The sequence below is a fragment of the Callithrix jacchus genome, chromosome 7 (assembly GCF_049354715.1).
Source record: "Callithrix jacchus isolate 240 chromosome 7, calJac240_pri, whole genome shotgun sequence".
Lineage (NCBI taxonomy): Eukaryota > Metazoa > Chordata > Mammalia > Primates > Cebidae > Callithrix > Callithrix jacchus.
In genome coordinates, this window is record NC_133508.1 from 17,983,303 (window position 1) to 18,010,947 (window position 27,645).

At 37.3% G+C, this 27,645-nt stretch overlaps 1 protein-coding gene across 8 annotated transcripts in view; it reads right to left on the reverse strand.

Moving 5' to 3' along the window:
• TRDMT1 (tRNA aspartic acid methyltransferase 1) overlaps positions 1-27,444 on the reverse strand; it is a 71,852-nt gene extending 44,408 nt beyond the window's left edge. For 6 of the 8 annotated variants that reach the window (XR_004745496.3, XM_078329536.1, XM_078329537.1 and 3 more), the window contains exons 1-2: positions 27,355-27,444; positions 1,990-2,099 (exon numbers count right to left, since the gene is read on the reverse strand). Coding sequence is in view for 6 of the 8 variants with exons in the window: in XM_078329536.1 (XP_078185662.1) it covers positions 1,990-2,099; positions 27,355-27,418 (174 nt within the window). In the remaining 2 variants the exon portion in view is untranslated. Of the gene's footprint in view, positions 1-1,989; positions 3,652-27,354 lie in introns of all 8 variants that reach the window. The other 2 variants (XM_078329538.1, XM_078329540.1) reach the window with 1 other exon arrangement.
• Positions 27,445-27,645: the final 201 nt, after the last annotated feature.

The following is a 27,645-nucleotide window of genomic DNA, read 5'->3' on the forward strand; positions in this document are numbered from 1 at the left end:
AAAAGGACATTCTTTTCAGTAAATGGTTCTAGGACAACTTTATGTCTCCTTATAAGAAAACAAATAAATCTTGACCCATATCTCACAATCTATACAAAAAGTAACCTTAAATGTTCAAAGACCTAAATGTAAAAACTAAAACTATAAAATTTCAGAAAACAGGAGAAAAACTGAATAAGCAGAGATTCCTCAGGACACACAAAAAATGTTACCTACAAGACAACATCTGTGTTTTGACAGACATATTTAAGGAAATAAAAAGATAAGCTAGAGAATAGGAGAAGACATTTGTTATGCATATTTCGGACAACTGAAATCCAGAAAAGATAAGCCACTCTTACAATTAAATAATAGTAATACAAACACCCAAATAACAAAAATTGGGGAAGAAATGTATTGACAGAGAAGATATATAAATGGCCAGTAAGCACATTAAAAGATACTATATCTCATTAGTCATCAGAGAGAAGCAAATTAAAAACCGCAATACCACTACATGCTCACTAAAATGGTTAAAATGTAAAAGAACAGCAATATCAAGTGTTGGCAAGGATGTGAAATTTCTCAGTTAAACATTAATAGTGAGAATGTCAAATGGTAAAAACACTTCAAAAACATGGAAAATCTGGTATTTTCTTGTAAGTTTAATAAATTTAGATATCGTCCACAGGAAATGAAAACAAAGATATACACTAATGTTCACTGCAACTTTACTTGTAATAGTAAAAACTAGAAATGACTTAAATGTCTATAATAATGTGAATAGATATACATATTGTAGTATCTGATGTTCTATTATACGAAATATTACACAATAAAAAAAGCAAACTACTGATATACAACAAAACATGATGAATTCCAAAAATATCAACATTAAACAAAAACAGTACCACTCAAAAGAATTACACTCTATGATTCTGTGATATACTAGAAAGAGAAAATTTAATCTATAATGAAAAGAAAGTAGATCCATCGTTACCTGGGTTGGGGTTGGAGACTGACAGAAATGGGGCACTAAGAACAATTTAGCATGAAGGAAATGTTCTACGTCTTGATTGGGAGGGTGGTAGTTACATGGTTGATGACTGAGTCAAAACTCAAACTGCCCACTTAAAATTACATACAATAAATGGCATGTTTATTGCATGTAAATTATGACTTCATGGGAAATTTGTAAAATTTTTCAAGGCAAATTAGAAGAAAAACACAATTTCACTTTTTTTTTTTTTGAGATGGAATCTCGCTCTGTCACCCAGGGTACAGTGCAGTGGCACAATCTTGGCTCACTGCAACCTCTGCCTCCCAGGTTCAAGCAATTCTCCTGCCTCAGCCTCCCTAGTAGCTAGAATTACAGGCATGTGTCACCATACCCAGCTAATTTTTTTGTATTTTTAGTAGAGACGGGGTTTTACCATATTAACCAGACTGGTCTTGAACTCCTGGCCTTGTAATCCACCCTCCTGGGCCTTCCAAAGTGCTGGGATTATAGGAATGAGCCACCACACCTGGCCTATTTCACATTATTTTTAAAATAACTCAACATACATTAGCGTTTCAATACTTGTGCTGAAGTCATCACATGAGAAAAAGGTTAACCTTGACAGGTTTGCTAAAATATGGAGCATTCCATAATAGCCAATGATTTCCACCCTTGTTCACACTGCATGCTATATATATATTGCACAAGTATTTAATAAAAGTAAGTACTTTTTTGAAGTTTAATACCACAGAACTAAGCATTTAGAAGTCAAACTTGCCCTTGCATTTTAATTATTTCTCAGATACCAAAATATTGATCTCCCTCTCTAAAGCTGGACTTTTTTTTAAAAAGGATGCTATCTTTTGAAAGGATATAAAATGCTCATTCCCTACTCCTGAACTCTTAAATTTATATGTGACTTATCTTCCAATTAAGCCACGAGAAACCAGTATTTGCCAGTGTTTTTAAATTTCCCTTGCTACATACTCAAAACAATAACAATCACTCACCTCAATTGTCTTGGCAAGTAACTGTGTGTGAGGAAAATTAAACCTGTATACTTCATTAGCGACAGTGTTGACATCAATGGCAGCCACCACTTGTGCAGGTATACAGCTTTCTGTAATGATAAATGGAATATCCTGAAAAGAAAAGTCCTTAAAAGTTCATCATAAAAAGAAATCACAAGAGCAGAATTTAGTGATACATTTCCTTACTTCCTCATGTACTAGCCTGATCTCAGACTGTCAGTGGAAGGTCATGCCCGGGGAAGCCAGGCATGAAGTGAAATATTTGAACATGGACTTCTGGTTCATCTCTCTAAACAGCATTCTAATGCTAAAGATAAGATTTAAATATTTTAGTGCTTACCTCTTGTATTTGCTTTCCTCCCTCATGAAGATAAACACATATAAGTCAAATAGAAAGTTTTCTTAAGTTAAAAAAAAACAAAAATTGAAAAGTGAAGTATTCTAAAAGCCATGTGATTTGGAACTTTATATAAATAAATAACCATTTGTTCTGCACTTTCTCACATTAATACAAAGCTGCTTCACAGTACCTTTGAAAATGCTTTAAGGTTAAGCTTTTTTTAATACCAGCTTTATTGAGATATAATTCACATTTGACAAAATTCACCCAATTAAAGCTTAGATAAGTTTTTAAATGAGATGAACAATTAATTGGCATCCAAATGTAAATAGTTCATAGACCAACATTTTAAATGTTGACAGACCAGGAGCGAATATAAGAAGAATAAGGAAATAATCACAAAGGAATGCCATCACTGTCATCTTGTCTTGCTGTTGAAGAAAAGCATTTGCAAAATGTCTTCAGATTCAGAGAAATCTAGTATATTCTTTAATGTTAGTCAGAACTGGAACTCCACAATTGTAGCTGTAGGTATATTTTACAATGACCATCCTCTTTCCTCAAACATGTATAAAAGCAGTTACATGTATGCCCTGACCCAAGTCAACTTTTAAAAGTTAAGTTTTAAAAATAAAAGTATTTGAGACTTAAGAAAATTATCAGAGAAAACATTACAATATTATATAGTAGCTCCAAGTAGCCATTTCTTTAATACCATTTGCTGATTAATAGTTAGCTTCTTAGCTGAGTCCAAATATCAAAAGAAAAAAAAAAAAAAAAGAATGGTGTGAGGAGCTAGGACTCATACAGCAGGCACCCGGAAATAAAAGCAGACCACAGAATACAGGGCAAGGAGAAAGGCTCACATACGCTCAGAAAACAATCATAACCTTCCACTGAGGCCTGTAAGAGATGAGGCCGGGGAGAAAACAAAGGCACAAATCTCTCCCAATTATTTTATTTTTTTTTTATTCTTATTTTTTTATTGCATTTTAGGTTTTGGGGTACATGTGCAGAGCATGCAATACAGTTGCATAGGGACACACATGGCAGTGTGTTTTCTTTGCTTTCACCCCTTCACCCACATTTGGCGTTTCTCCCCAGGCTATCCCTCCCCACCTCCCCCTCCCACTGGCCCTCCCCTTTTCCCCCCAATAGACCCCAGTGTTTAGTACTCCCCTCTCTGTGTCCATGTGTTCTCATTTTTCATCACCCGCCTATGAGTGAGAATATGCAGTGTTTCATTTTCTGTTCTTGTGTCAGTTTGCTGAGAATGATGTTCTCCAGATTCATCCATGTCCCTACAAACGACACGAACTCATCATTTCTGATTGCTGCATAATATTCCATGGTGTATATGTGCCACATTTTCCCAATCCAGTCTATCATCAATGGGCATTTGGGTTGATTCCAGGTCTTTGCTATTGTAAACAGTGCTGCAATAAACATTCGTGTGCATGTGTCCTTATAGTAGAATGATTTATAGTCCTTTGGGTATATACCCAGTAATGGGATTGCTGGGTCAAATGGAATTTCTATTTCTAAGGCCTTGAGGAATCGCCACACTGTCTTCCACAATGGTTGGACTAATTTACACTCCCACCAACAGTGTAAAAGTATTCCTTTTTCTCCACATCCTCTTCAGCATCTGTTGTCTCCAGATTTTTTAATGATCGCCATTCTAACTGGCGTGAGATGTCACTGGTCATCAGAGAAATGCAAATCAAAACCACATTGAGATACCATCTCTCCCAATTATTTATACCAAATGCCTGCGAGGCTCTAGACACTCAGCTAGGACCAGTCATCCCCCAGGTATCTTGCTGAAAAGTTAGATTCCCTGTGTGCTGCAAGCTTGTTGGTCTACTTAGTAATGCCATAGGTAGCTGCCTCTTCTGCATGTAAGTGCAGTAACTAGCTACTGGCCTTAGTATAAAACAAATTTAAGATTATAAATTATGTCTGTAAAAGTCATCGGATCTTGAAACATAAATCAAGAAGGCTTCTAAACAAAAGAAAATATTAGTGTATAAGGATAAATTTGCAAAACCACAGAACTATCAGAATTCAACTCAAGAATTAAGCTACTACTAATCATTGTAAGAGAGTTGAGAATTAAATACACTTCATTTACTATTTTATTGTTTTGTTAAATAAGACATGTTGTAATCAGCAAGATGTAGCCTGCTTGTATTTCTACTATATATGAAGCAAACTGGGATAGCCTGAGGTTAGTTAATAGGACTTTTTATCTTTTCTTCAGCCTGAGTGAAAATCTACAGTGATGTGCTGAATCTGTACTATAATCAATAATTAATTTTACGTTCTTGTGTTATATGCCTGGAGGTCACAAAAAAATGACAAAATCAACTGACAAATGAGTGTTTAATGTGGTAATCCAAAAACTGATGAACTGAAAGTTCTTTCTCAGGAAAGAATAGATTTTTAAAGCCGATAAGCAAATGCATTGTTTGCAAGGATTGATGAACAAATTTTACTGTTATAAAATTAGGACCTACTTACCGCACAACTTAAAAAGTTATTTCCATTAAGAGAGATGGATGTTGCTGACACTAATTCAACTTGCCTTTCAAAAATAGAAAGGGGGGGCTGGTTATTGTTTCTAAGGAAAAGGTTAAACTTACAGATAACTTGTTATTTTTGTTGTTGTTGTTGTGTTTTGAGACCAAGTCCTGCTCTATCACCAGGCTGGAGTGCAGTGGCGCAATCTCGGCTCACTGCAATCTTTACCTCCTGGGTTCAAGGGATTCTCCTGTCTCAGCCTCCCGCATAGCTGGGACTACAGATGCATACCACCACACCTGACTAATTTTTGTATTTTAGAAGAAACAGGGTTTCACCACGTTGGTCAGGATAGTGTCGATCTCCTGACCTTGTGATCCGCCTGCCTCGGCCTCCCAAAGTGCTGGGATTGCAGGCATAAGCCACCACACCAAGACCAATTTATAGGTAAGTTTTAAAAAGCAAATCTGTCAATTCTGTCAAAATCTTCACTTGAACTCCAAACACAAGTTGTCTTGATATTTCTTAGTATACAGTTGAAATAATCTCCAAAATTCTTTACTTTTAAGTTACATACGTAGATTTTGAAAATGTGTAATTAAAAATGTCGAAGTGAATATCATTCTATAGAATTTTGCCTATGTGAGCTCCATCAGTTGAGTGATCCATAAGCAGTGATTCTCAAAAAGGAGAGAGAGTTTGGGAAATGGATTCATCAGTATCTTTTGTTTGAAATAGAGGAAGAAGATATGTTTTCAGTACTTTGACATACTACTTTGCCTAGACTTCAGAATTTCCTATTTATTAAAAGGAATCCTGATTTAAAAAAAAAAAAAACTGAGATATCCTACTTAGAGAAACACAATTTTTGAGATAGCGTCTCACTCTGTTGCCCAGGCTGGAGTGCGGTGGTGCGATCTTGGCTCACTGCTACCTCTGCCTCCCAGGTTCAAGCAATTCAATTCTCCTGCCTCACTCTCCTGAGTAACTGAAACTACAGGCACTTGCCACCACATACAGCTAATTTCTGTATTTTTAGTAGAGAAAGGGTTTCACCACATTGGCCAGGCTGGTCTTGAACTCCTGACCTCAAGTGATCTGCCTACCTTGGCCTCCTAAAGTGCTGGGATTACAGGCATGAGTCACCACGCTTGGCTGAGAAACACAATGCAAATTATTTTAAAAGGTGGTTAGATTGGCTCTGTAAGGAATGTATAAGGACATCACACTTCCATTTATATGAGGACTAAATTTAAAAGGTAGATTTAGTTATTTCAAGAGAGTCTTCCAGGTGAGATGTAAAAAATGTCACTGAGAATACATACATAATTCTTGCTTTCAATATGCTCCAAATCAAAGTAGACAATAAATAAACACACACATACACGCGCGCGCACATGTTTGAAGAGCAATATATTCCTTTCTTTTTCTAATGATTCTTTCTGAAAAAGCTGTAGGGAAGAACTTTTGGCTGGTAGTAGTAAAAAAGGTTTACAAGTTCACACTCTTCTTGACTTTCCTAACCAAATAAATCAAAAAATTTAACCATTCTTGTATAGTTATTAATGTGGGGGGAAAAATCAATATTTACAAAATGTAAATGCAAATGTAAAAAATGTAAATGTAAAGATGTTATGTTGGATAATATAATGCAGTTTGAAGTTTTGAGGAGGACTTTGAGAAAGAAAATTAAGGCATAACCAGTCCAGTTTGAAATAAGGAAAGAAGTTTTTAAAAATTCTGTTCCTTTATTATTATTTATTTTCTAATCTATATCTCATATAGGTGAGCAACTATTGAATTACTCATTATAACCACACCTGAGACATTTAATCAGGTATGTTAACACTGACATCTAGTTGTAAAATGAAAGATGAGCTGAATATACCCAATATCCTTTCATTCAAAGTGATAGCTTAGGAATAAAAGTACAAAATAACCTTCAGACCTATAAAAATCTGAACTTAAAATGCTGACAAATGTTTTTATCACTATTAGTAAAGTATATTGCTGGGCTCTTTTTAAAAGTTCTTGCATTTTACTGGGCATGGTGGCTGATACCTGTAATCCCAGCACTTTGGGAGGCCGAAGTGGGCAGATGACTTGAGGACAGGAGTTCAAGACCAGCCTGGCCAAAATCGTGAAACCCCATCTCTACTAAAAATACAAAAATCAGCCAGATGTGGTGGTGGGCACCTGTAATCCCGGCTACTCGGGAGGCTGAGGCAGGAGAATCACTTGAACCGTGGTGCAGCCATTGCAGTGAGCCAAGATCACACCACTTCACTCCAGTCTAGGCGAAAGAATGAAATTCCGTTCCAAAAAAAATTTCTCTTTCCATATTCAGTGCAGAGAAAATCTGATTTGTGGGAGTCAACATGAAATAACACTGCATTAATGCTTAATTTTTTCCTTCCACTTACAATTGTCTATTAGGAGAGAAACTAATGTCATTTCCCAGACAAAGCTGGACCTTAGGTGAAATACTGCAATGCTTTTTTTCATGATAATCAATCTTCAATTCCCTTGTCCCTCTTCCCATTTCAAACTACCTAGCAATATGCTAAACTCAACATGAAGCAAACTAATACTTATGAAACGGTATGAAAGGTGGATAGCAAACATCATCGTTTTCCTATTACAGAACTCAAGGAACTGCACAATTTCTCCTCAGTGAGTGCTCAGTCTCTTTGAAATAAATTTTACATCAAATTAAATTTTACTAATAAAATTTTACTAATATAAGTATTACTAATGACTCAAAAATATGATTTCTAGTTATACTATCTCTGCAAAAATTATGTGCGTATCCCAACATTTGTTTCTTCCTTCTCTTCAACAACCAAACAACAAATTTATTCACTGTGGCAATGTACCCTACTAAAAGGATATCTGCCACCCCCTCTACAGCTAGATGCAGTCATGGACTAAGTTCAGATTCATGAATGTTCTAAAAAGGAAGAGAGTGCTAGTTCCCTATGCCTTTCCACTGGAGGTCTGGAAAGCAGATGTAATGACTGGAGATCCGTTTGCCATGATGGACCATAAGGATGATTGATGTGCTCTCATCACACTCTGCAGCTCACTCTACCGCTGCATTTTTCCCATGACAGTGGCCCTCTCACTAGACTAGTCAATCATCTGTGCTAACACCATATCCCATTCATCTGGGTACCTCAGCACCCAGGCATTGCAGTAATTGCCACAGAATAGCCCCTCAATAAATGTCTATTGACTGAATACATAGAAAAGAATAAGTGAATTATAATTCCTAAAATCAACTCCTGATTATTATTGATTGCCCTCTTTGTTGTCCTGTTTCTGATTATACTGCTAGCTTAAAAACTATTTAATAAGCCTGAACTTATACGACTATCTCAATGCTCATTTTTGAGTAATTGTTTGACATTTAGTTCAAATTTTTTATCTTGGAAACACCTACAATGAAATTCCCAGGATAACCTATGAAATTCTATTTATCTTAAAATATCTTAACTATAGTCCCAATAGTGCTATCGTCAGGCAGTAAGTAAGTATCTGTGAGAATACCTATCATGTACTGAGCACTCTACTCAGGATACAAAACGAGTGGACATTTGTTTTCTCTTTTGCCAGCATATGGCCCCTCTTTTTCTAGCAATAGTCCCAGATTTTCTTTGGGGGAATCTTACCTCACTCCTACTCTGTTGAAATGGTTCAGATGGCCTCAAATCCCCATCCCCCAGCTTCTAGAAGCCTGGGGTCACGTGCCTGAGTGGTTTCAGACTAGCTAGAGTGGTTTCAGGATGGGCATGCAACTCAAAACAAGCCAATTAGGCACAATCAGGGAGACCCTTGGCTTTTTCTTGTGTAACTACTAATAGCAAGAGTTGCTTATCTTTCTTACCAGGTTTAACCTTGGAAAGATCTAAGTTGAGAGGCTACTACAGCCATTTCGATTCAATAAGGGGAGAACATATAAAAATGCATCCAACCTAGAACAAACAAAGCTGAGACGTATGGAGAAAAAACTGGTTTCTGGTGACATGATTTGAGCCCCTGCTTCAAGCTCTACCCCTAACTGGCCCTACATTTGGACTTGGTCAATTAAAGGAGTCAATATTTACAACTTTTAGAAAACCAGTTTGAGTTAAGTTTCTGTCACTTGCAAATAACAGTTCTAAGTAGCATTCAAGTGAACACACACACTAATATACCATTTGTTCCTATGAGGAAAAGCATTTCAAATTCCAAACTGGCAAACAGAGCAATGTGAATGCAAAAGTCCCCTAAATAAGTAACTAGTTAGCCATGCATCTACAAAATAGAAGTACTCTTGTTGATAAAGCACTACACAACTGTCCTAAATTGAAGAAAGAAGGTCAAGTGACTGCAATTTGGGGAGTGAAGACTCCTTGTTGTAATACCCAATTACCTATTTCTAAATATGGATATTAAATACAATATAGAGAGAGACACTTATAAACTATAGCTCCCATGTCTTTTAAGGAGCACAGAATATTTTCAGTTGCCCAGCATCATCAATTCTTATAAAGTTCAAGTCCTAAAACAGTTAAAATGGAAACTTCATTACAAGCAATTCAATAATACCAGATTTTAAATGATCAATATACATATAAAAGATGCTGAGTCTCACCAACAATGACGGAAAGTCACATCAATCAGTTTTACCTATCAGATTGGCAAAGATTGAATAAACGAACAATGTCTAATGCCTCATATCGTTTGTAGTATAAATTGATAATAATTCTTCTAATTATTAGACCTAGCGATACACCTGGAAATGTTTGCTAAGAAAAAATGTAGACAAGTATGTAAAGATACACGTGTAAGACTACATACATGTATGAAAATAGATATGTTAAAAAAGATAACATCCATATTTACTGTCACAAAGCAATATCCATATTATTTACTACATATAGCAATCACAGAATATCTTGTTGAGTAAAAATCCAAGTTTTGTAAGGCATATGTGTATGTGTGTAAGATAGAAAAAAACAGCAAATATCAACAGAGGCTTCCTGGTGGTGAAATCTGGAGGTAATTCTTACTTTTTCCTTTAAACTCTTTTGGAAACTTTGATTTTTTTTTTTTTTTTTTTACAATGAGAATGTACTTTTTTGAGATAGAGCCTCGCTCTGTTGGCCAGGCTGGAGTACAGTGGCACAATCTCAGATCACTGCAACCTCTGTCTCCTGAGTTCAAGAGATTCTTCTGCCTCAGTCTCCCGAGTAGCTGGGACTACAGGCACGTGCCACCATGCCCCACTAATTTTTGTATTTTTAGTAGAGATGGGGTTTCACCACATTGGCCAGGATGGTTTCAAATTCCTGGCCTCGTGATCCACCTGCCTTGGCCTCCTAAAGTGCTGGGATTACAGGTGTGAGCCACTGTGTCAGGCGAGAATGTACTATTTTTCAAATTGGCAAAAAGCAAAGAAACAAAACAATGATTTTTATCTTGGAACAAAAGAATTCAATACTGCTCTTGGTTTTGACTCTGAAAAACAACAAAAGGGACCTAAGTAACAAGGATAGACAAGAAAGGTTTGGCTCTATTCTCAAAGCATGCCAAATGCGCTGTGACCCGTTACAGGCAGATACACACCAGTAAACAATTATAACTTATTATAATTACAATTATAACTCAGTGCCTTATTTTATCCACCAACTCAACAACAATCAAAGGACAAAAATAAAAATTAAATTACTTGATGGAAGACTTTTAAAGATCAGCAAGTAGCTAGCATACAACCAAAAAATGTGGTGCTAAAAGTAATCTATTTACAAACTTATAGAAGTCAAAGGATATATAAACTACTTAAAAACTGAAGAAATGATACAAACACATGTGATCCAGTCAATTACAGGTGTGAACAACAAACACTGATTTTGTTTTACATAAATTTGTTTTGAGTGAATGACCAGACCACTCATGAATAGTTTCTCACTATAAAATGTTTACAGTGCTCTTTACTGATGCTTTCTCATAATTTATAAGGTGATCATTTCTGATATATTTATGGAGAAGTCAATGAAAAAATGAGAAGTGATATAAACATTAGTATTTTATATCTAGCTAACTGTGAATGTTTAAAAGACTTGTAAAAATAGATTTTAATAATATTTTATAACATATACTATAATGTATATAATAAGTAACTCATAAAGATCCCTAAAATTAGCCTAAGAAAATCCTGTCTGAATTTGTCTTGCCATTCTGAGCCTTCTTTGCTTTATAGTTAACCCTCCTTGAAAGCTTATACCTTTCATCATTATTGACACAATAAAATTTCAAATCCTATCCTGCAAAAGAGCAGCAGTATAATTTCTGCTACAGACACCTCTAAAAGAAGAGTTAAGTCTTACAATTTTGCACTAGGCCAGAAAGTATAAGTTTGTCATCAGACCCACGCTCTTCAACCGCCTCTGTCATTTCTCCATTCCAAGCCTCCTCCTAAGTACACCATTCTCTACAAACCTTCTTCCGCTAAGTCACATGGTATTCGACATTAGGCATTATTATTTTATTGTTTTCAAGGCTGTTTAGGGGCACCCTTATGGAATTTTTTATTTTATGTGTATGTGTGTGTGTGTATTCATACATACTGATGAGATTTAGAATATGGATCTCTATCTCTCTGTGTATCTCTTTCTCTCACTCTTTCTCTGCTAGAATTCTACATTTAACTCCTAGCTGTTGTGTGATTTAGGCAAGTTTCTTTGTGTCTTTAAGCCTCGGTATCCTCACCTAGTAAGGGGATATTGAAGTACCTATGCCATAGGGTGTTCTGAGGATGAAATGAGTTCATAACTATAATACACTCGATTAGTGTCTGGCATACAATAAATGTTTGCCATTATTGTTATCAAAAGTGCAAAGACTGTTTAAAAATGAGAATATCAAATGCTAGAAAGGAGCAGGTGTGACTTAAAAATCATCATTGCAGATGTGAGCATCAATTAACAATCAATATTTCAACTAATATTTGGTGGTATGCATTTAAAACCCTAAAGATTACTTTGTATTTATTAGTTTTACATTTGTGCACATTTCTTAAGGTGTGTTAGGCAAAATAATAATCCCCAAAGACGTCCACATCCTAATCCCTGAAACTTGTGAAAATATTACCTTACATGGGAATCGGGACTTGGCAGATGTGAGTAAGATAAGACACTTGACACGAGATTATCCTGAATTACACAGGTAGAGCCAGTATAATCACAAGGACTGAGGAAGGTTAAAATCAGAGAAGGGGATTTGGAGAGGGAAGTAGAGGTCAGAGAGAAAGCTCTGAGATGCTACACTTTTGGCTTCAGAGATAGAAAAAGGAATAATGAGCCATGTAGTATGTGCAGCCTCTAGAAGCTAGAAAAGCCAAGCAAATGAATTCTCCCCTAGGACTTCCAGAAGGAATGCAGCCCTGTCAGTACCTTGATTTTAAGACTTCTGACCTCCAGAATTATAAAATAATAAATCTATGTTGCTTTAAGTCACTAAGTTTATATGGTTATTTGTTATAGCAGCAATAGGAAACTCATATATAAGATAATTAGAGATGTATAGAAAATATTTATATATGTGACGCTATTTTATTTATAATAGTGCAAAATTATAAATGATCTAAATGTCCCAGAATCGATGATTTATTTGAACAAGTATGGTACTTCCATAAAGTGGAGTATCATACAATCATTAAAAACCAAGTTTATAAATTCTACGTTTAATGGCAAGGGAAAATATTCAAGATATTCAAGGTAAAAAAAGGAAGCTATAATTTATTTTAATGTTCATGATCACATTACAATAAAGATTTAAAATATATAATCTAAGTCTTCACCAGTGTTTATCTCTGCATTAGCATCATTGGTGATTTTTTAAAAAATTTTCTTCTCTATTTGTGTAGCATTGGTATTCCCCAGTAGAGCATAATCTCTGGAAAAAAGTAACAAGACTGTCTCATTCAATGCTGCATCCTCACCATACTACACCATAAGCAACAAAGAAAAAACACTCCACAGTTACATACTGAATGAATAAATGAATATTTTCAGTGTGTCCCAATTTTTTAACGAATGTATTACTAATGTTGCTAAAAATAAAAAACAAGAAACACACATTATAATTTTTAAATTTTCAACTTCACTAGTAATCAAAAATTATAACAATTTCACCTAGTAAATTATATAAATTAAAATATTATATTGACATATTTATGGCCACAGAGGCATTACTGAATATAAACTAGTAAGTCCTTCTAAAAAAATAATTTGACAATATCAACAACTACCTATAAAATGTTCATGTGCTATAACTTATTCATAAATTCAACAAATATTTGTTGAGCATCCACTATACAATGGTGCTTTTAGGTCCAAGGATACAATGATGAACAAAATAGGACAAAACACAACAAAAAAATCCCTACCCTTATGGAGCTTACATTCTAGAAGAGGTGGCAGTCAATTAGAAAGATAAACAAGTACGGTACAAAACACAATGGGCAGTAATAAGTATCAAAGCGAAAAACAAAGCAGGACAGAGGATAGGGAGGCAGGGCGGTGAATACAATTTTGGGTACTGAGAACAGTCCACTGTGCAACTTTCCTGACCTTTTTCTCTGTCTAAACATAAATACATTACACACATACCCACTGCCCGTACTCAAATATACAAGTATATTTGATAAACATCAATTTAATAAACATCAATTTGATAAACATCAATTTAATAAACATCAATTTGATAAACATCAATTTAATAAACATCAATCTCCTGTTGCCCCCATGAAAATAGCCAAAATTAGATGCTGGCCATTTTCATTACGTAAATGTTTAATGATGTAGCCAAAATAGTCAAATGACTTCATATGGCATAATTTATAATTTAAACATATTTTGTTTTTTATATTCAGTTTAACTACTATTTTTAAATTAAAATTAAGTTCTACATTAGTAAAACGAACTCTGTTTTTTGAACTTTTTTTAAACTGGCATGAAGAATTACAGCTCTTTTGTGTTAACATAAGAATGGAAAAGGGTATTTATCCCATTTAATAGGTCTGGCTCACTTGTATTCAATAAATATTTGCTTGAAGAAGCCACCTGAAGTAATCTTTAGGATCTGTTATGAATTTATGAAGATATAATTCTAGGTAATAGCTAAAAAAAATAGAGAAAGGATTTCTTATCCCCTCACTAGTGAACTGGACAATGCTTATGAAAACATTTTATAAACCCTGTCAAATGTTTCTTCATGCCCCACAAAATATTCTCAGCAAGTATTTTCTGTGAGTTTACATCCAGGTTCATTTATGAATTCAAGATTTATTTATTGAGCATGACTGACACTGGCTCTGGCTCCAGGCAGAGATGATAAAACAATGAATCCCGGAAACACAGAGTTTCACACAAGGAGAATCCTCCAACATATTTTAAATAACACTATCTTGGCATGTTCATTCAGAAAGCTTGTCTATATTTTCTACTCAGAGTTCATGAAACAATTTTATTCTACTTTCTCATGTGCATCTTTGAAATCAGGGTCATTATCATCAACAGAGCCACTTTTTAAATCATTTAATGGTGTTCAAGGACACACCAACTTCCCCTCAGTCAAAGTTACTTGAGATCTAGTCTTTTTTGAGTTCACGTATAATGATGTCACTGGAAATTTTATGCTCCCCACAAATACCCAGTAGCTGTTTTTTATTTCCACAAAGTAACCGCCTACCATATTGCTTTGTAAAATAATTTTCAAAAGGCTCGTTTACAATAATATCCAACACTTGTAATTGAGCGTGTCCCATAAATATTACTTCTAGATCTTTAAATTCATTTCTATGATTTTTGGCCAATTCCATTGAGTGACCTCAATAAGCATCTAAAACTGGTATTAAGTTTCTTCAGGCTAATGTAGTTTATCCAAGCAGTACTTCATTGATTTGCTATTTTTGAAAAGTTTAGTAATTGAGTAACATGAAGAGATTTCCTTTCTGAAGACTAAATTATCTATGAAGCCACAAAACAATGCAGAAAAATTTCACATATTTTCCTTCAAACCATGGTACCAACATTCTGAGAGTTCAAAATCAATGAAAAGAAGCCTCACTGGATGGAGAACAAGCTAGAGATTATGTCACAATCAACAAAGAACATAATTTAATTTGAATATTCAAATAAGATAGTTTTAACAATTGACTCAGCAAACAATAACCACAAAAATAAATTGAGGATACAAGAATAATATCCATTCTGAAGAAGCATAGAAATTATTCTGGTACTTTATTACCATCTAAACCTTAGCAATCTATTAAAGTTTAGCGTAGTTTAAAAATTCTAGTGAATTTAAAATCATATGCTAACATGATTTAAATTAAACTAGAATTTTTAAACTACAAATGCTTTGAATTATAAGTTCTTTTGGATGAAAATTCAACTCTAATAAAGGCATATGCCAAAGGCTATGGGGTCCTGTGTGTGCTAAGACTCTGGCATGTGTTTCTTAAGTCTCATTCATTGAGTACTAGCGCATAATTAACTTCATCATTGAGTTTGAACAAAAATCACTAATGGATGCCCAAGAACTATTTAATATTAATGTTCAGCTCTCTAATAGACCTGTTTTACTTTAGACAAAAGGATTTTGCAAGGTTTGTGGTGATTTAAAGTCTCAGAATGAAAAAAATTAGTGGATATAAGTATAAGAAATCATTGGTCCAGGAGAAGTAATGGTCATTTTTAAAATTCCAACATATACTTTACCTTGTATACAAGGTAAAATGAGATACAATGTTATGCTTTTAGACAAAATGAGAGCTGGTTGGCACTATTCCTGAATAGCACTTTTCACCAATGTTCCATGGGAAAGCAAAAAGCAACAGAGATTCTAAAACAGTTCTGGACACCAAACTGCACATGTAACCTTGACCTCATTTATCCATATAATAATCATCCTGGAATTAATTATGTGTAGATTTGCTCTCATACATCAATTTCTTTTCAACTTTGAACAACAAAAAGTTCTTACTTCTAAAGGAGCAAAAACAAAGAAACCCTTAAACTTAATTTTTTTGACCATAGTTCACTGTTAGCATATGATTTAAATTCTGCAGTTGAGTACAGACCAATTCATTCCCAAACGATCTGATTATTTTGACAATATTTAAAATATTTTCAATAAGAAGAAAAAGAACAAAGATGTTTTACCAAAAATATGTTATCTACTAAAATCCCACACACAGCTATGCCTACAAAAACTCTTCATGATTCAGACTTAATACTTAAGTTTAAACTTATTACAGTAGAATGATATCTACTTCAAGCTATATACATATTTCACAACAAGCATGACTGCAGTTCATTTTCTCATTTGTTCATTCACTCATTCAACAAATATATCTAAGGAATATTCCAGACAAAGTCTACCTTATCATGGAGTCTACATTCTCAAGGAGAGAGACAGATAATAAATGAACAAGTTTAAATTATGCCTAACAATAAAAAGTACTATGGAGAAAATAAAAAAGCAGAGGAAGATAGCATGGAAGAAGGGAGTGGTTCTATTTTCAAGTACATTAGTTACAGAATTTCTCTTTAGCAAGAACCTGGAGGAGATGAGGGGATGGGCCTGACAGATATCAGGGAGAAGAACATTCTAGACAGAAAGAAGAGACACTGCAAAGGTCCAGAGGTGGGAACATGCTGGTTGTATAGGAAGAAGAACCAAGAGGCCAGGACGCCTGGAGTAGAGTGAGCAAGGGGACACCCACAGGAGATGTGGCCCCAGAGAAAAAGGGCTCTAGATAAGGCAGCCTGGGGACCCATTCAGGATTCTGGCTTTGAGTGGTAGAGCTCCTCAGAAGTTTTAATCACAGTAATAACCTATCAGACATATTTTTTAAAGATCACTGGCCACTCTAAACAAACTTGCAATGCCAGAGCAGAAGCAAGGAGATCAATAAAGAGGCTACTGCAATAATCCTTCTTCAGGGTCCCAGAAAAGCAGCTCATGCCAAGCTTAGCTGCAGATGCTTTTTTCTGGAAGAAAAAACTCCAAAGCAGCAAGAGTGAGGGCAGTGAGGCAGAGACGGAGGGAGTATATTAGCACATCAGCCGATGCTTCTCAGGAACCCAGCTCTGGCAGGAGGGATTTGGTAGAGCCAGGCTGGACAGATGACCATACCTCAGAGCTGTCAGGGGAGGGCTGTATCTGTTGTGGGAGATGATGAGATGCCCTGCAGTAGAGACACTACTGGGTCTAAAATAGTACTTCCCATCTTCTCACAGGCATTTGAGCAAGAAGCACCATCAGGGGAGGAGGGAGAGAGATGTAACTGCTGGCTCCTTTCTCATCCTGTCTCTAACTGGTCAAAAGTCCCCTCAAGGTGTGACTCTCCAACTCCCCGCTACCTACACACACAAGTCAGGTTTTGTGATCTGACCCCTCCAGATAGCTACTGAGCTGACACAGTGTAGGCCCACAGCCTGATGCTTCACCTGAGTCTGGGTACAGGGGTCAACGATCATTCTGAGGGTTGAACTCAGCCATCACCCCATGACAGTGTCAGATGAGGCAAGGTAGCATTAGTCAGGGTAAGATACTGAACAAGCAGCCCCAGGACAGGAGGCAGGTGGGGCCAAGCAAATCTGCGGTGGCACAAAAATTAAGTCTGACAAGACAGGAGATAGATTATGGATCAGGTGGTAAAGGTGAAAATGGAGAGAAATGGTAGAGTTATAAACACAGTCTGAAGATAGAGCCTATAGAATTGGCTGATGTGGGCGAAAAAGAAGAAACGAGATGACTTCAAGGCTCAGGTATGGACAACTGGAAGAATGGAGCTACCTGTTATTGGAGTGAGGCAGGTTACAACAGTAAGGGAACAAAGACCAGAGGTTCAGCTTTGGGCATTCTAAGAGAAAACAGAGAGGGTAAGAACAACAATACCTGCCTAATAGAAAACTTACAGAGAAGCTTATTTCAAAGTTAGTCCAAGTTGTGAACATAATTGGCCAATATGTATGGTCCTAGCGCCTCTTCTCTTCCACAACTCCAGCATCTCCCCCGACAGCTCCATCACTGCCGTTTTGCTGCCCATCAGACATTTCCTGAAACACGCACTAAGGAACACTATTTTCACCACGTAGGTATGCTCTCCTTCCCCGAAAAACAAAAGAGTGGGGGACAGGAATGGCAGGGTCCTTGCCTAAATATAAATACATACGGGAAGCACTGTTGTAAGCCAAACAGCTTCTTTACTTCTCAACACCTCTGATACATTTCATGTGTCCTGAGAAGGTCTCAAGGAAAGACGTTGTGTGAAGAATTTCTAAACGTATTTGAACATCAAGGTACATTGAATAAACAAAATCCATAAGACCCTCTCAAAAGATGTGGAAAAAGCTTGCAATAAAATCCAACATTCCCTCATGATAAAAACCCCTCAAGAAAGTAAGAGTTGGAGGAACATACCTCAAAATAATAAGAGGCATCTATGACAAGCCCATAGCCAACAGTATACTGAATGGGCAAATGATGGAAGCATCACCCTTGAGAACTGAAACAAGACAAAGATGCCCATTCTCACCACTCCTATTCAACATGGTACTGAAAGCACTAGCCAGAGCAATCTGGCAACAGAAAGAAATAAGGGGCATCCAGAAAGGAAAAGAAGATATCAAACGACCTCTCTTTGCAGACAATATAATTTTATACCTAAAAAATCCTAAAGACTCCACCAAAAGTCTACTGGAACTGATAAATGACTTCATCAAAATTTCAGGACACTAAATGAATGTACAAAACTTAGGAGCATTTCTATACACCAATAATATTCAAACCGAGAGTCAACATAAGAATGTGATCCTATTACAACAGCGACCAAAAATAAATAAATACCTAGGAATATATCTAACCAAGGAGGTGAAAGATCTCTACAAGGAGAGCTACAAAATACTGCTAAAAGACATCATATAGGACACAAGCAAATGGAGAAACTTTCCATGCTTATGGATTAAAAAAAAAATCAATATTGTTAAAATGGCAGTACTGGCTGAAGCGATCTACAGATTCAATGCTACTCCTATCAAACTACTAGCATCATTCCTTTTTCACAGGTTTGAAAAAAACTATTCTAAAATTCATATGGAACCATAAAAAAGCCAGAATAGCCAAAGCAATCCTAAGTAAAAAAAACAAGGCCAGAGGGATCACATTACTAGACTTTATAAGTCTACGGTAACCAAGAAGGCATGGTACTGGTACAAGGCCAGAGGGATCACATTACTAGACTTTATAAGTCTACGGTAACCAAGAAGGCATGGTACTGGTACAAAAACAGACACACTGGACCAATGAAACAGAATAGATAACCCAGAAATAAAGCCACACAGCCACAGCCACCTGATCTTCAACAAAGTACACACTATTTAATAAATGGTGCTAGGATAGCTGTCTAGACATATGCAGAAGAATGAAATTGGACCCCTACCTTTCACCATATATAAAAATTAACTCAAGGTGGATTAAAGACTTAGACGTAAGACTTCAAACAATAAGAATCCTAGAAGAAAACCTAGGAAACACCACTCTGACCATCAGCCTTGGAAAAGAACTTATGACTAAGTTTTCAAAAGCAACTGCAACAAAAACAAAAATTGACAAGTGGGACCTAATTAAACTAAAGAGCCCTGGCACAGCAAAAGCACTATCAACAGAGTAAACAGAAAACCCACAAAATGGGAGAAAATATTTGCAAACTATGCATCCCGCAAAGGTCTAACATTCAGAATCTAAAAGAAGTTTAAACAACTGAACAAGCAAAAAACAAACAACTCCATTTAAAAACTGGGCAAAGGACATGAATAGATACTTTTCAAAAGAAGTGGCCTGTCAACAAAATGAGAAAAAGTGTTCCTAATCACTTTGGTATGCTGATAATCAGTCAATAAGCATTTAGTCACAAGTGTGTGTGCGTGTGTGTTTACTGACACATATATATTCTTTTCTATATATGCAAATATATGACAAATTAATAAAGACTAAAGGTGGTATCTTGAAATAGTAAAAGAAAGCAAATCATTCTACCAAAAAAGACACATATACTCACATGTTCACTGCAGCACTAGTCACAATAGCAAAGACATGGAACCAACCTAAGTGCGTATCAATGGTGGACTGAATAAAAAAAATGTGGGGTGTGTGTGTGTGTGTGTGTGTGTGTGTGTGTATTTATACAGCATGGAATATTATGCAGCCATAAAAAAGAACAAAATCATGTCCTTTGCAGAAACATAGATACATCTGGAGGCCATTATCCTTAGTGAATTAACACAGGAACAGAAAACCAAATACCTCATGTTCTCACTAATAAGAGGGAGTTAAACACTGGATACTCATGGACAAAAAGATGGCAACCATAGACACTGGGGACTACTAGAGGGAGAAGGGGGCGGCAAAGGCTGAAAAACTAACTGTGGGTACTATGCTCAGTGTCTGGATGATGGGATCATTCATACGCCACATCTCAGCATCACAGAATATACACAAGTGACAAACTTGCATGTGTACCCCTTGACTATAAAAGCTGAAAAAGAAAAAAACAAATTTACACCCACCCTCCAAAAATACTCTGCAGTAAAGTACGCACACATTATTCATCACAAGAAAAGATAAGTGATTCAATTGTCTAATGGTAAGTTCAGGTTCTCTTTTACTGAATACTCAAAATTCATCTTACGTAGTTTTTTTGTATTTAAAGTTTACTAACTTCCACAGGTACCAAGGAAGAAATGATAAATATGTTTTAATGGGACAACTTTTTCCACTGCTTCACTTTAAATCTGAATGCTTTTTGAGAGTAACTATGAGGAAATATGCATAAAAAGGAAAATGTTATAATTCTAAATACAGATATACGTAAATTAAAAAACAAGCAGTTCACATCCCAGCCCCTAACAACTGATGCTACAAAAATATCCTTAGGTGACATTCATAGCTACATAGAAATACACTTCATCATAATGTAGTTGCCTGATTCAACAAACACACCCAGTTACAAAGTGGTTTGGTAGATTCCCAAGTCGGCATATAAGTCATTGAGGAACAAAGACAAAAGAGATTCAGAAAATGAATAATTAATATGTGACAAATGAGAGGCATGGCATTTTAAAAGAAAATATTAAGGCTGAGTAATTCTTACTACATGAAATGAAGTATTATGGTGTAAAACTCAAAGCCAACTCCTTGAAAGAGCTTTAGAAACTATTTGGCAAACAGGCATTTTTGCTTTTAAGGCTGACTCCAATATTTGACTACACAGAGAACAGTCATCCAGCTAGAGCGTTCCTTTATTTACCACCTTAAGCCACATTTTACTCTCCTCCTGCTATTACATTTTAAAATGAGAAAAACACAGAATCTTATTTGCATATATTTGTAGGTGACCTTGCAGGCTCCAGTGATATATAAGCTATGACACTTCTTCTTCCACTGCTTTCTGAAAGAAGATATTTTCCCTTGGAACATTCTTGTTAGCCAAAACTGTATAAACTGTGCAGGCATAAATATCAAAGTGTGCATAAGTAGTTCCTGTATAGGTTAAATATGTATTGAAAAATCTAAAAGACATTTTGTGGCCCTCCAGAATCTTTGCCTTTGTTTCCTGCATCTGAAAATTTGCCACAGCATTTATCCTTCCTTCCCCAAATAGAAGCCAGAACTCACTTTCTCAGCTTCCCTTGCCTGGCAGAGGGATGTAGTGCCTACCAATCACCTGCATCCACATCAAAAGACCTCAATCTAGAGTAAGCAATGTAAGGAGAGTCTTCAATTCAGAAGTGGCAATGTAAGGAAACAAATGAGGAAACCCATCTTTCTGGTGAGGGAGGTAGCAGAGGCATCCACCTCTCAGGGGACAACAGATGGCACTTCTGACTTCCAGACCCCAGCACTGTTGGTGTAAGGTGTGATGTCGGGATAAGGCTTCACTCTGGCAACACCTACAGTGTACTGTGGGCAGTGCTCCTGTTCACCTAACATGCTTGTTGAGTGTCCTGGAGATTCTGTGAGTTTACAAATGTTTTTAAATATTTTTTCCCGATTATGTTAGCTAGAGTGGATTCTGTGGGTTGCAACTAACAACTACATATAATACAAAAAAAATCTGGACTAAAGAAACCTTCATCATTTAATAAAATGATAGCAGAACTATTCTCAATTCAATAGTAACCTCAATAGTAATCTACAGAGAGTGTGGTACTGTGCAAGAGGCTGTACAGGGACACAGAGAAACAGCAAAGGATGTTACATTTATGCCATGTAAATACATGGGCATAGAGACATAAAATAAAGTTAAATGAAATTTAGAAAACATAGAAGCATCTATGGAGTAACTATAAAAATGCAACAGCATATTGGATATGCTGATAAGGATGAAAACTTTTATTGACACATTTTTTTAAATGTTCACTGGGTTTGAGGCAAATTTATCATGTTGCCAAAGAAATTAAATATACTTTTTATAACTTAAAATTCAGTAAGGTGGGGAAAAATATTTGCAAATCATGTAAGACATTAAGATCCAGAATATATAAAGCCTACAACTCAACAACAAAAAGAAAATTCCAAAATGGGCAAAGGACTCGAAAAGACATTTCTCCGTACTGAAAATAGAAATGACTAATAGGCACATGAAAAGATACTCAATGGCCCACCACAGTGGCGCATGCCTATAGTCCCAGCACTCTGAAAGGCCAAGGCAGATGGATCACCTGAGGTCAGGGATTCGAGACCAGCCTGACCAACATGGTGAAACCCCGTCTCTACTAAAAATACAAAAAATTAGCTAGGCCTGGTGGTGAGCATCTGTAATCCCTACTACTCAGGAAGCTGAGGCAGGAGAATCGCTCGAACCTGGGAGGTGGAGGTTGCAGTGAGCCAAGATTGTGCCATTGCACTCCAGCCTGGGCAACAAGAGCAAACTCCGTCTCAAAAAGAAACAAAAAAGAAAAGATGTTAAACATCTTCAGTTATTTTAAAAAATGCAAATCAAAACCACAATGGAATATAATATATCCATTGGAATGGCTATATTTGTTAAAATGGAGTAACAGGTGGAGAATATAGAGACGGAGGAGACGGAGCGCTCATGCAATGTAAAACTCTGCCGCTGCGGTGGAAAACAGTACGGTGATTCCTTAAGAGTTAAACAGAATTATCATATGATCAAGCAATTCCAGTGCGAGGACTATACCCCAAAACTTACAAGTAAAGACTCAAACAACACTTGTATTATATACCAATACCCAAAGCAGCGCTATTCACAATGGTCAACAGGGTACAAACCAAGTGTCTATCAACAGATGAATGGATACACAAAATTGCATAGATATACAATGGAACATTACTCAACCACAAAAAGAAATGTGATATTGACATAGGCTACAAAATAAATGAACCTTGAAAAAATTATGCTAAGTGAAATAAGCCAGACACAAAAGAACAAATATTTTATTATTCTACTCATATGTGGTATGCAAAGCAGATAAGTTCATAAAGACAAAGTAGAATCAAGGTTACCAGAGACTGGGGGGAAAAGAATAGGGAGTTATTGTTTATGAGTCATCAGCTCTGTTTGAGATGATTAAAAAGTTTTAGAAACAAACAAGGGTGATGGTTGCACAGCAATGTGAATGTACTTAATGCCACTGAACTACACACTTAAAAATCATTAAAACAATACATTTTATGTTCTGTATGTTTTACCACAATAAAAAAAATTCTATTATAAACCTTATCTAGGAATGAGTCAAAACTCAAATTCAGTATTATTCCTTTTGGGCTGCTTGTTATATTATTTAATGTATACATCCAAGGAAGCTAGTAGATCTAACCAGAGCAACAGCAACACAGCATGGTTAAAAGGTCACGTAGGTACACCTAGGTTAGAATACTGATTCTACCACTAACTAATTTATTACATACTTTAAAAAGGACCTGAATTTAGTATTCAGGTGCAGTGGCTCATGCTTGTAATCCCAACACTTTGGGAGGCCGAGGCAGGCGGATCACGAGGTCAGGAGATCGACACCATCCTGGCTAACACAGTAAAACCCTGTCTCCACTAAAAATACAAAAAAGTTAGCCAGGCGGGGTGGCACACTCCTGTAATCCCAAATACTCAGAAGGCTAAGGCCAGAGAATCGCTTGAACCCGGGAGGCAGAGGTTGTAGTGAGCCGAGATCGTGCCACTGCACTCCAGCCTGGGCGACAGCACTCCAGCCTAGGTGACACCAAGACTAATTCTCAAAAAACAAAATAAAACAAACAAACAAAAAAAGGACCTGAATTTAAAAGATCCCTAATAAACACTGAAGTGAACTGCCATTATTAGTTTTTATTATTAAATTAAAAACCGTCTGGAAAGGAGAAATACATTTTATTACAGGTACATTTTAAATAAGTGAACATTGGAGGAAAAACAAGTATGGGAAAATACCTGCATCAAAATGATTAAGGGTCTATATCCCTCACATGCAGACTTCAACCCAGAAGATGAGAGAGCAGAGAGGTACAGGGAGGCAGGAAAGTTGCTTTGGATCACAGGGTCAGCCAGGGAAGGCCAATATATGAACATATATTCATTCATATGAATATATGAAATGTGAAACGAAGCTGGAGTGAAAAAGTCCACGGTTAGGAGCACTCTGGATGAGGCAACAGCAAAAGCAATGTAGAAGAACTTCGAGGGTTTGAGGAGAACAGAGAAATAAAACCAGTGAGCTTTGGCCAGGCACGGTGGCTCACGCCTATAATCCCAGCACTTTGGGAGGCCGAGGCGGGTGGATCACAAGGTCAAGAGATCGAGACCATCCTGGTCAACAAGGTGAAACCCCGTCTCTATTAAAAATACAAAAATTAGCTGGGCATGGTGGTGCGCACCTGTAGTCCCAGCTACTCGGGAGGCTGAGTCAGGAGAATTGCTTAAACCCAGGAGGCAGAGGTTGCAGTGAGCCAAGATCATGCCATTGCACTCCAGTCTGGGTAACAACGGCGAAACTCCGTCTCAAAAAGAAAAAAAAAAAAAAGTGAGCTTCGACAAGAGGCTGAGCAAATAATTCAGAGACTAGTTTAATTAGAATTTCAGCATTGGGTGTTGACAGTGAAGCGGGATGCTGAAGGGAGAGTGGCAGACAAAACTGAAAAGGAGACAGAAGCCGAAACTCACAAGCCTGTTAAGAAGATGGAACTGTGATTCCAACCTCAAAGGGAACCATATAAGCAACCAAGTGACATTATCCGGTTTACTCTGTAAATTATCATTCTGCCTGCTAGAAGGAAAACAGATGGAGTAGGGGGGCAGAATGGAAGTAAGGAGAGGAGCTGGGAAGCTATGTTCATAATTTAAATTAGAGATCATAGTAGCTTAGATTCACAACAGTAGCACTGGCAATAGAAAAATGTGTACAAATTCACATTGCACTGGCCAATAGGAGAGAAAACACTTTACTCTTTCATCTATTAATCCCAAAGAGTCACTTAAATTACACAATTTTCCCCTAGCAAATTAGCAAGGATTAAAAATTGATAATACATAATCCTGATGAATATGTAGTTAAGGCACTCAAAAACCTCTGAAAAGCAATTTGCTATCCTATCACTCAAGTCTTAAAAATTCTCATAATTTTGATGGGCCAAGTGGCTCACACCTGTAATCCCAGCACTTTGGGAGGCCAAAGAGGTAGGATCATCTGAGGTCAGGAGACCAGCCCGACCAACATGGTGAAACCCCATCTCTACTAAAAATACAAAAAATTTAGCCAGGAGTGGTGGCAGACGTCTGTAATCCAGTTACTTGGGAGGCTGAGGCAGGAAAATCGCTTGAACCCAAGAGGCAGAGATTACAGTGAGCCAAGATCCCGCCATTGCACACCAGTCTGGGCAACAAGAGCAAAACTCAGTCTCAAAAAAAATTTTTTTTCATAGTTTTTCACTTAGTAACTAGCACACAGTTAAGTCTTACTGTTGAATGAATTAATTCCAACAGTTAGGAAGCATGCTTAAAAAGAAATCGCCATTATGCTCAAGAATGTAACTGTAGCACACTGTACTTGAAAAAAATTGAAGAATTATCTAAATATTCGACACTTAAGGAGTGGCCGAATTACAACTTACGGTGAAGTACCAAGGAATTCATTAAGGAGTTTCAAGATACAGGAAAAAGCAGATATTACATAACTTTAGAGAATTAACAAAGAGTAAATAGTACTAGAATTTTGTTTGAAAGCTATTAAGTTTTAATATGAGAAATAAAGACAGAAGGCCAGTAAGTATGAAAAACTTAATGATAATTAATCTAGTCTAGAACTGAAACTCAATAAACCTGGTCAAAAAACCTAAACCCATGAAATATTGTTTGTATCTTACAGTTAGTCTCTTGTTACCCTTGGTCCTAAATAAGGAAGCAGGGAAGTTTCAGTTTTGTGGTTGTCTCAGTAATTTAAGAATAAACATGCACCTTCGAAGACTGTGCCAGCACCTGGCACAAATCTGGCACAGAACAGCAGTTCAATAAATAATTTTGAGTGAATATCACCGAAAGTAAACCTTTCAGTTCCAACTCAGCACGAAAGAAATCAAAAACCTCAAAATGAAAGAAGTACATAAAAAGTAATAGTTTGCTTTGATGATATTGTGTGATATCGTTTTAAAGTAATAGCGATAATAATGTGTAATATTTGGAGTGGCTACAATGTATCAGGCATAATACAAGTAACAAGCACTTGACAGGCTTTATCCTTAATCCTTATAATAATCATTCTCTTTTAAAACCAAGAAACAGGTTCACCACTATTCATAAACGAGTCCAACGTCACACTGCCACCAAGCTGGAACTCAGTTCTCTGGCATCTAAGCGCAGAACTATAGAAGACACGTTCCTTTCCAAGGATCAGACTTCCAAGTTTTTCAAGCTTCCCCTACCATCCTACTTAGCATTCGCAAACTTCTACCTAGAATTGTTGCTATTACCCCTTCCAAGATCTATCTCTCAGCAGGGGAGCCCTGCTCAGCTCCCTCCCTCCCCCGCTGGGACGTCCCCCAGGAAGAAAGACCAAGCCTCCAGGCTGCCGGGTGACTGCACACTTAGAACGGGGGCTTGGCACCAGGCGGGGGCTCGCCCCTCCCCCTAACTTTGCCGATACCCTTTGAGTGTGATTTACTGCCCAGCGAATCCCGACTCCCAACTGAGCTTGTGGAAGCGCCGTGTCCCGCCCCTCCCTCCAGACTCGGCGCCGAGAAAAGGGAGTCAGCACCGGGAGGGGAGGACATGGCGGCGCGCAGGAGCGGTTTCCAGGACAACCGAGGGCCGCCCCGCGGTGTCCGCCCCCAGCTTCTCGCCGCTCCGCCCCTTCCCGGCGCCGGTGCTCCCACCAGCCCCCTTGAGCCAATAGAAAGAGGGGTGCTCGATGGGCTCTCACCTCTCAGCGCGTGGTGCATGCCGCCCACGCCACTGTACAGCTCCAGCACCCGCAGGGGCTCCATCCCCGCGCCTCAGCCGCCGCAGCCCCAGAGCTAGGCCTGCCGGTCCGTCGCTCCTCCTCCCTCCGTCGCGCCGCTGCCTCCGCCTCTGGTTCCGCGGCGTTTCAGTTCCCCCCGCTCCTATCGCTCCAGGCTCAGGCCTTCAGAGGGTCGTGCAGCCTGGGGGTTGGCAGGGGTCGAGAGGAGAACAAAGGACGGAAAACAATAAGGTTTCCCGAGTGAATAGCAGC